Source organism: Ovis aries, chromosome 23, assembly GCF_016772045.2.
Source record: "Ovis aries strain OAR_USU_Benz2616 breed Rambouillet chromosome 23, ARS-UI_Ramb_v3.0, whole genome shotgun sequence".
In the NCBI taxonomy this organism is placed as follows: domain Eukaryota; kingdom Metazoa; phylum Chordata; class Mammalia; order Artiodactyla; family Bovidae; genus Ovis; species Ovis aries.
The window spans coordinates 23,650,235-23,660,868 of NC_056076.1; the positions used below are offsets into that span (position 1 = coordinate 23,650,235).

The 10,634-nt window shown below is 38.4% G+C and overlaps 1 protein-coding gene across 7 annotated transcripts in view; it reads left to right on the top strand.

Moving 5' to 3' along the window:
- Positions 1–10,327, top strand: part of NOL4 (nucleolar protein 4) — a 461,414-nt gene extending 451,087 nt beyond the window's left edge. For all 7 annotated transcript variants that reach the window (XM_042239581.2, XM_027960833.3, XM_042239576.2 and 4 more), the window contains one exon: positions 8,376–10,327. In XM_042239581.2, the coding sequence (XP_042095515.1) occupies positions 8,376–8,569 (194 nt within the window). In that variant the 3' untranslated portion in view covers positions 8,570–10,327. The remainder of the gene's footprint in view (positions 1–8,375) is intronic.
- Positions 10,328–10,634: the final 307 nt, after the last annotated feature.

A 10,634-nucleotide genomic window follows, 5' to 3' on the forward strand; every position in this document is an offset into this window, starting at 1 on the left:
TCTGTGCAATTCCATGGACTCTAGCCCATCAGGATCCTCTATCCATGGGATTCTCCAGGCAGTTCTGGAGTAGGTTACTATGCTCTCCCTCCAGGGGAACTTACTGACCCAGGGATTGAACCTGCATCTCTTACATCTCCTACAACCACTAGTGCCACCTGGAAAGCCCCTTCTTTGGGTAGCAATGCCATTTTAAAAATATTAATTCTTCAAAATCAAGAGCATGTGATGTGATATCTTTCTATTTCTTTGAATCATCTTTAGTTTCCTTTATTAATGATTTGTAATTCTCACTATATGTCTTTCACCTCTTTGGGGAAGCTTATTCCTAAGTATATTATCATTATTATTTTTGAAGTGATATTAAAAGTGATTGTTCGCATTCCTTCCCTGATACTTCCTTGTTATAACTTTTTAATATATAAAATATTTAATGGGGACTTCTTTTAGTAAATAACAAAGTTGGAAGTACAAATGAGGGTTGTGGGGCTCAGAGGAAAGGGGCAGTGAGGACTGCAATGGTGATAAAGTGAGCAAGACACTGTCTCCCAGCACCTGTCTCCATGCTAGAATCTCACTCTCTCTCAGAGCCTCTCTGCAGTCCGATGGGACAGCAGAGTAAGATAACTTGCCCCATTTTTTAGCTATAGAAACTGAGTTCCAGATGGGTTAACTGGCCTACCCCAAGTCACAGAGCATTCCTGGCTTTTCTTGCTATACCACTGTGTCCCAGCTTAGAAGAAATAATAGTAGTTGGGCAAGGGAGGGCAAATGCCCCCATAGGAATAGTCATCAAAGATATGGAAACAAGCAAGAGTTTTCTGCACAGGGTGTTAGCTGGAAAAAAGTGGGGATACAGCTGAAGGGTAATTTTCTTTAGAGCTATAATTTATTTTATATAAAAATATTTGAGACTTTTAAAAGGCCCAGTGTTCCAAACATGTCTGAATTTAATATAAGATCTTCCTGTGGTGGCATCTCTTGGTTCCTCATTTGCTAGAGCTTCAATTTGATTCTGGTTAATTGCATGAGCTAGTAATTCTTCTCATTGGTTACTGGTACTTTCCTCAGATTCCTCATAAGTGACCATCAGTCTATGAACCACACAAAAACAATACCAGAAACACTGGTGAAATGTGTGAAGTTTCTACTTGAATGTATTTCTTGCTTTATTCTTTAATACCAGGTCCTCTAATTATCAGCTTGGGTAGCTGAGATCAGGATGAGTCTAATCGGATATTGGGGTAATGCTGGCCTAGTAAAAATGATTTGGAAAGTATTCTCACATCTTCTGTTTGGGGGATGAGTTTGAGAGGGATTGGTATTAGTTCTTTGAATGTATAGTAGAATTCAGCAGTGAAATTTTCTGCTCCTAGACTGTAGTTCAAAGATTTTTGATGTGATCTCCTTACCAGTAATTGGTCCACTGAGATTTTCTAGGTTTCCATGATTCAGTCTTTGTAGGTTTATCCTACCAAGTTTATCCATTTGTTCTTAGTTGTCTAATTTGTTGGCATGTAATTTTTTGAAGTATCTTATCCTTTGTATTTCTATGATATCTTTCATTTCTGACTTCATTTATTTGAGTCTCTCTTCTCTTAATAACTAGTTAAAAGATTGTCACTTTTTAAAATCTTTTCAAAAGAGCAGCTCTTATTTTCATCTTTCTATTGTCGATTTTGTCTCTACTTCATTTATTTCCACTCTGATCTTTATTTCCTTCCGTCTGCTAACTTGGGGCTTAGTTTGCTCCTGTTATAGTTCCTTGAGGTCTAGACTTCAGATCTTTGTTTCATGATGTAGGCATACATCACTATGGAGGTCCCTCTTAGAATTGCTTTTGCTGTATCCCATAAGTTTTTGTTTGTTGTATTTCTATTTTCATTAGCCTTGAGGTGTTTTCTGATTTCCTTTTATTCTTTGACCCACTAGTTATATAGCTGTGACTTAATCTCCACATATTTGTCAATTTTCTAGTGCTTTTTCTTGTAATTGATTTCCAGTTTTATGACACTGATCAGAAATTCTTGATATGATTTCAATCTTCTGAAATTTATTAAGGCTGGTTTTATGGCCTAATATATGATCTATTCTAAAGAGTGTTCCATGTGCACTTGAGATGAAATATTCCATATATGTCCATTAAGTCAATTATCTATTATGTTATTTAAGGCTGATGTTTCCTAACAGATTTTGTCTAGATGATCTATCCATTGATTTAAGTGGGATATTAAAATCTTCTGTTATTGCACTGCTATTTCTCCCTTTAAGTATGTTAATACTTGCTTTATATATTTAAGTGTTTTTATGTTGGGTAATACATATATACAAATGTTATATTGTCTTGCTGTATTGCCTCCTTTATCATTATGTAAAGATAGCCTTTGTTTCTTATTACAGTCTTTGTCTTAAGGTCTATTTTTTTTGTGCTTAGTTGCTCAGCTATGTCTAACTCTCTGTGACCCTCCAGGCTCCTCTGTCCATGGGGATTCTCCAGGCAAGAATACTGGAGTGGATTGCCATGCCCTCCTTCAGGGCTATTTTATCTGATGTAAATATAACTATTTTTACACCTGAAATCCTCAGATTTCTTTTGGTTTCCATTTGCATGGATATCTTTTTCAATTTCTCTACTTTCGGTCTATGTGTATCCTTAGATTGGAACTGAATTTCTTGTAGACAGCAAGAAATTAGTTAGTTCAGTCACTCAGTCATGTCTGACTCTTTGCAACCCCATGGACTGCAGCACAGCAGGCATCCCTGTCCATCACCAACTCCCGGAGTTTACTCAAGCTCATGTCCACAAAGTGATGGACATCAGTGATGCCATCCAACCATCTCATCTTCTGTCATCCCCTTGTCCTCCTGCCTTCAATCTTTCCCAGCATCAGCATCTTTTCCAATGAGTCAGTTCTTCACATCAGGTGGCCAAAGTATTGGAGTTTCAGCTTCAGCATCAGTCCTTCAATTAAACACCCAGGATTGATTTCCTTTAGGCTGGACTGGTTGCATTTAGATGGGTCTTATTTTTTTTAATCCATTCAGCCACTCTGTATCTCTTGATAATAGAATTTAGTTCATTTATATTTAAAGGATTACTGATAAGTATGTACTTATGGCCATTTTGTTAATTATTTTCTGGCTATTTTATAATTTCTCTGTCCTTTGTTCTTTTTCTCTCTTCATTTGTGATTTGATTATTTTCTATAGTAGTATGCTTATAGCAAAACCAGACAAAGATACCGAAATAATTAATGACCAATATTTCTGATGAACAGAGGAAAACTCAAGATATTAGTAAACTGAACTCATTGATACATTAAGAGGATAACATGATTGTGGTTTTCATTCTATCTGCTTTCTGATGGATAAGGATAAGAGGCTTATGGAAGCATCCTGATGGGAAAGACTGACTGAGGGGGAAACTGGGTCTTGTTCTGATGGGCAGGGCCATGTTCAGTAAATCTTTAATCCAATCTTCTATTGATGGGCAGGGCTGTGTTTCCTTCCTGTTTGACCTGAGGCCAAACAATGGTGGAGGTAATGAAGATAATAGAGACCTCCCTCAAAAGGTCCCATGCATGCACTGCTGAACTCACCCCCACCCCTGACCTTGCAGCAGGCTACCGCCAACCCATGCCTCCACCAGAGACTCCTGGACATTCATGGGCAAGTCTGGGTCATCCTCTTGTGGGGTTACTGTTCCTTTTTCCTGGGTCCTAGTGCACACAAGGTTTTGTTTGTGCCCTCCAAGAGCCTATTTCCCCAGTCCTGTGTAAGTTCTGGTGGCTCTGTGGTGGGGTTAATGGTGACCTCCTCCAAGAGGGCTTATGCCATTACCCATGTCTGCTGCACCCTGAGCCCCTGTCCATGCAGCAGGCCACTGCTGATCCATACCTCCTCAGGAGACTCTCAAACACAGTTCTGGCTCACCTTTGCTTCACTGACTATGCTAAAGCCTTTGACTGTGTGGATCACAACAAACTGTGGGAAACTGTAAAAAAGATGGGAATACCAGACCACCTACTTGCCTCCTGAGAAATCTGTATGCAAGTCAAGAAGCAACAGTTAGAATTGGACATAGAACAACAGACGGTTCAAAATCGGGAAAGGAGTACATCAAGACTGTATGTTGTCACCCTGCTTATTCAACTTCTATGGAGAATGCATCATGCAAAATGCCAGACTGGATGAATGTCAAGCTAGAATCAAGATTTCTGGGAGAAATGTCAACAACCTCAGATATGCAGATGATACCATTCTAATGGCAGAAAGCAAAGAAGAATTAAAGAGCCTCTTGATGAGGATGAAAGAGGAGTGAAAAAGCTTGCATAAAACTCAACATTCAAAAAATTAAGATCATGGCATCCAGTCCCATAACTTCATGGCAAATAAATGGGGAAAAAGTGGTAACAGTAGCAGATTTTATGTTCTTGAGCTCCAAAATCACTGTGGACTCTGCCTGCAGTCAGAAAATTAAGACACTTGCTCCTTGGAAGAAAAACTATGACAAACCTAGACAACATATTAAGAAGTTGAGACATCCCTTTGCCAACAAAGGTCCATATAGTCAAAGCTTTGGTTTTTCCAGTAGTCATGTACAGATGTGAGAGTGGGACCATACAGAAACCTGAGTGCCAAAGAATCGATGCTTTAAAACCGTGTTGCTTGAGTAAGACTCATGAGAGTCCCTTGGACAGCAAGGATATCAAACCAGTCAATTCTGAAGGAATGCAACCCTGAATATTCATTGGAAGGAGGCAAAGGAGAAAGTGAATTAGTGTGCTTGTATGCACAATATTTGCTGAAGCTCCAGTATTTTGGTCACCTGATGTGAAGAGTCGACTCATTGGAAAAGATCCTGATGCTGGGCAAGATTGAAGGCAGTAGGAGAAGGGGACAACAGAGGATGAGATGGTTGAATGGCATCACTGACTCAATGGACATGAGTTTGAGCAAACTCCAGGAGATGGTGAAGGATGGGGAAGCCTGGCATGCTGCAGTCCATGGGGTCATAACGAGTTGGACATGACTGAGAAATTGAACAACAAACTTTTCAGAATGAACATTAAGATCTGCATCATTTGGGTTAAAATACTACATACAGTTGACCTTGGACAATATGGGATTTGAACCATGTGCATCCTCTTCCACAGTTTTTTTTTCCCCCCAATATCAAATATTACAGTTGCACATGGCTTCCCAGGGGGCGCTAGTAGTAAGGAAACCACCTGCCAATCCATAAGACATAAGAGACATGGATTCAATCCCTAGGTCAATAAGATCCCCTGGAGGAGGGCATGGCAACCCACTCCAGTATTCTTGCTGAAGAATCCCATGGACAGAGGAGCCTGGTGGGCTATAATCCAAAGGGTCACAAAGAGTTGGACACTACTGAAGTGACTTATCATGCATGTATGCACGCTATTTGCAATTAATTGACTCCACACAGGCAGAGCAGCCAGAGACACAGAAGGCGCATTCGAAGTTACATGGAGATTTTCAGCCATGGCACAGGGTGGGCACCCTTAACCCCTGTGTGTTCAAGGGTCAGCTGCACTACACTGCTGTATTTAAAGTGGATAACCAACAAGGACCTACTGTATAGCACAGGGAACTCCGCTCAATGTTGTGTGGCGGCCTGGATGGGAGGGGAGTTTGGGAGAGAATAGACACATGTATATGTATGACTGAGTCCTCAAGCTCTTCGCATGAAACTGTCACAATAAGTTTTTTTTTTTTTAATGAATAAAAAATAGGAAAAAAAGTGTTATGAACCACAGAAAGAAAATGGGCTTGTCACATTTCCTAAATGCATGCCTTAACATTTGATATTCAAGTCATTTTCTCTTGAAGCATCTAGGGGGACATTTTCCTTTCTCATTTTCTTATTAACTGCTTCTGGTCTTCTAGAACCACACTTTTCAGTGGCCTTCTCTGTAATTTGATCAGATCACCAAGAATGTTTTCTACTTCTTTAAATTCAGTATCTTCATAAATTTTTAAATTTTGCTTTATGCTCGACATGCATTCTAATTACATGATATTGGTTGGGTTAAGCCAAACCCCTCAAGTATGACACTGACTCAGTGAGGCAGAAATGAATATTAGTGAAAAACAGGGACGGGCTGTTTGAGTAGTCACTAATTTATTCATTTGTGAATTTTTCTTTTTCTTTTTTTTTTTTTTTGCTTCACTAACCAACCTCATAAGATTGAAGATTTTAAAGATCAACAGTCACATAAAGAAATCTTTGTACTTCTGATTTATATTCTCAGTCCTAATCCTGTAGATCTGAAAAAACACAATTCTAGTTCAAGATGTCACAAAATGTTACACTTGACATTTACTGTATCTGTTTAATTTTCTTTCATAAAATTTGTACTCTGCCAGTTGAATGTGTGTGATAAACCAGGGAGGGATGGAAGACCAGAGCCAGAGGCCAGGTCTTCAGGCAGTGGCCACCTCAGAAGTTGGAGAGTTCGTTTTACAATCTCTGTCTCTGTCCTAACTGCCAAAGTTTTGAAAGGCCATGGCAGAAGTGGAGAGAAGTTTCTCCCAGATGTCAGAGTTCTTGAGTACCTCTCTTGTCTCTGTCCTAATTAAATTCCAAGTGAAGCTACTCGCCTCTTATGGGACATTTGCCTCCTGGCTGACAGAAGTCCTTTTCTCCCTTTGGGAGATAGGGTGGAGGGGGATAGATCTTGACCTGTCTTCAGTATGCCTCAGAGAACTAGAAGGATGAAATAACACCCCTCATTTTAGTTTAGGAAATGAATCTTACTATCTGAAAAATTATAATACAGTTAGGAAAAAATTCTGTTAAAATACTTTCAGGTTCTATAATCACTACAGTTTTGTAGCATGCCTCTACTTATGTGCTTAAGAATATTTTTCAAGGAGTTTATTACTGTAAATTTAATAATTATAATAATTGCTTAATGAAAGTTAAGAATATAAAAATGAACTCCTAGGTATATGTGTGTGCTCTCAGTTGCTCACTCATGTCTGACTCTTTGCAGCCCCATGAAGTTGTACCCCACCAGGCTCTGCTGTCCATGGTATTTTCCAGGCAAGAAAAATAATCATATAAAACACAAATAAGAGTTTTAAATCATTTTTTCAGTAAAAATTTATAAAATTTCATAAAAAAGTAGACATATCATTCAGTTCAGTCGCTCAGTCATGTCTAACTTTTTGTGACCCCATGGACTACAGCACTCCAGGCTTCCCTGTCCATCACCAACCCCCGGAGCTTGCTCAGACTCATGTCCATCCAGTTGGTGATGCGAACATGTGATTATTTTATGCAAATAAATGTTGGACTATTGGGGTTTTTTACTGGAGTATAATTGCTTTACGTTGTGTTAGTTTCTGCTGTACAACAAAGTGAGTCAGCTACATGTATACATATCTCTCCCTCCCCTCTCCCACTGCCTCCTTTCTAGGTCATCACAGGGCACTTGGCTGAGCTCCTTGTGTTATACGACAGCTTCCCACTAGCTATCTATTTTACACATGGTCGTGTATATATGTCTGTGCAACTCTCTCAATTCATCCCACTCTCGCCTTCAGGTATTTAATAATACCTAAAGCAGCAGCATTCCAAGTCTTGTTAATACTAATCATATATATAAGATACACTTCTAAAATGATACACTTCTAAACTTCGGTGTAGTCAACCCAGTATACAAAGCATTGGCCTGAAACAAACCAAAAATACCCAACTCGTATCCCTATTGTGCCACTTATAAGTTATTTACCTCTAAATACATCCTTGAACTCCTGTGGTCCTCAGATGCCTCTGTTCTAGATTGTGAAGTTTGTAATCTGGGGTCATTAGCCTTACCATGTAGGCTCTTCTCACTTCTGAATTGGTCAGATCCAGATGATTTGTTAACAAATGTAGCAAATAAAAAGTGTTCATGATTCCCATCATTTCCCACTAGTCTAGAGAAATTCCTATGCATTGAAGATGGATTTCATATGTACTTTTTGGAAAAATTTAATATTAAGGTCTTCAGTGTCTTTATGCAGTAAGAAGCAACCAGAGTGGTTGGACCAGAGTCTAAAAAAAACTAACCATTCTTTTCCCACCGTGTTGCTTGTCTCTCTTTCTGCTGCTGCTGCTATGTTGCTTCAAGTGTGTCCAACTCTATGAGACCCCATAGACAGCAGCCCACCAGGCTCCTCTGTCCCTGGCATTCTCCAGGCAAGCTATCTTTCTGAGAGCAGGTGTATTTATTTGATTAAGGGTATTGGTAGCTTCTCATGAAAGAATAGCTGAATTAAATGTACTAATATGTTTTGTGCTCATGTTCAAGATACTAGGAAAAAAACTTGTTCGTGTCTCATCTATGCTGATTGTTTTCTAGGACCCACTGATCTCAGCATGAAGAGGCAGTTGGCGACCAGCTCAGGATCGTCTAGCAGTTCAAGCTCCAGACCTCAGCTGAGTCCAACTGAAATCAATGCAGTGAGACAGCTGGTTGCGGGATATCGAGAATCCGCCGCATTTTTACTGCGTTCTGCAGATGAACTGGAAAATCTTATTTTACAACAGAACTGAGTCCAACAACGATCCTTTACACTGAGGTCTAAATTTGCAGTTTCCACTATAATGACATTTTGATTTCCCAGCAGAGATGCGTCTGGTCTTAACTGCACAGTCTTAAGAGAAATACTTCCATTATGCCACATTGTCCTTGATCCATAAAGTGATGTGTTTCGGTGCTTCAAAGGAACCCTGGCCTCTGAAGTACTTGAGATACGTTAATGTGTCCAGCCTACTGCTTTTTGTTTCAGTGTGCCAGCATAAATATCTGGGGCAAAAAATAAAAAAATAAAAAGGCTGTGTATTCCTAATTGAAGGATAAAACAGAAGAAGCTTGTGGTATAAAAAATAGTTCAAGGTCCAGCTGAAATATTAGTGGAATTTGCTACTGACTTACTGGACTGAAAGCTGCAGTATCTGGAGGAAAAAAAAAAAAAAAGCCAAAATTTCTTGTTGCTACAGGATATAGCAATGAAAAGGATCTTGTATTTTAAAAAAAAATGTAATTTTTATAAAAAGAAAACTTGTTTTTCATTCAGAATTGTCATTTTTACTTTGGTAACTTTTTCATAGGTCCTAAAAGAAAACTGTTTTGAGAAACTACTGTAAGTACCTTTTCCACATCCCTTTGCCTTCTCTTTCCAAATTCTTTCTACAAAAATAACACTTGATGCTGGGGAAAAAAAAAAAAAAAAAAGATACCCTTACCTGTGTTCTTTAAATCGTCACATCAGGAACTACTTCCAAGAGAAGCTTGCATTTCTGCACTCATGCTGTTCTCGAGCATCCCATTCAGCACTGCAGCTTTACCATAGCGGTTTCACCACAGAATTTTTTTAATATTCAAAAGAGACATATCATTGACAAAAAAAAAAAAAGAAATCACAGCTTGATTTCTTACAGCTGCTCTTCCCGGATTGCCGCTGCTGTCTTACGGGCATCCTTCTAGCAGCCACTGGATGTTGATGACTGAATGTTAAAGGGGTTGCAAGTGACAATCTGAAAATTTGCACTCTTGTGTGTTGTTTTCTTTTCTCTTTCAGAAATAGTTTCCAAAAAGAGACATTACCTCTCCTGAAACGATTTGTATAATTTACACTTGTAGGTAAAAATAATGGAAAGAACTCTCAGTGGATACAGCCGCAACTTACAATGAACTGTCCCCTCCTCTCTCCCAAACCCTTATTTTATAGTGTTGGATACACATGAATGGTGTTCTCTTTGTGCACTGAGGCAAGCCTATTTTTGAAATATTTAGGGAGGAGTACATCCGTTTACGCTTCTTGTACACTTTTTCTGTTGTTTAGCTTCGGTTGGATTACAGATTCTTTGTGCATTCCTGAATTTGCCTTATTTCATGTAAAATTTATGTCATTTGGGTTTTGATAAGTTTAAGGCATCAGTGACATTTCTTAACTACTTGTTACATATAGTTTTTCAAGTAATGACTGTGGTTGTGACCAAGTAATGTGCACTTTTTCTTGTAACTGTGGACATTGCTATGCTTTTTTCTTCTAGTGTTTCTAGAATTATGGTTCCTTACAGTTACGTAAACAAAAAAACAAACAAACAAAAAAAAACTTTTGTGATACTGTTGGTGAATATAATGTGAAAATCTTATTGAAATATGAGTATTTTGGAAATACATAGATGCACAAACATCTTTTAAGGTGTGGATTTAGAATTTGCTTATTTAATTGAAAATTCAAAATATGGAGGGCTGGTATACTTTTCTGTTTTGTTGGGTTTAATAAACAGATTTCTGTGTTAAAACAATGACTGTGAAAACTTATAAATTTTCGGAATCATATGAAATATTATTTTGTATCTACATTTAACACAAAATTGACAGTTCAAATATATTTCAAGAGCACCCCAAGGTCCTCCAGAGTCTCCACATGCAGGCTAATAAATAACTTATTCCAAGAAGGAGTAAAGCAAATTAGCAAACCATAGCTATTTCATTTGATTAAATATGGTTTAAGAATTTTTCTTTTATTCCCCATTTTAACATGACTAATCTGGCTCTTTAAGTCATATTTAGCATTTTGGGAAAAACACACCAGTTTTAAGTCCCTGT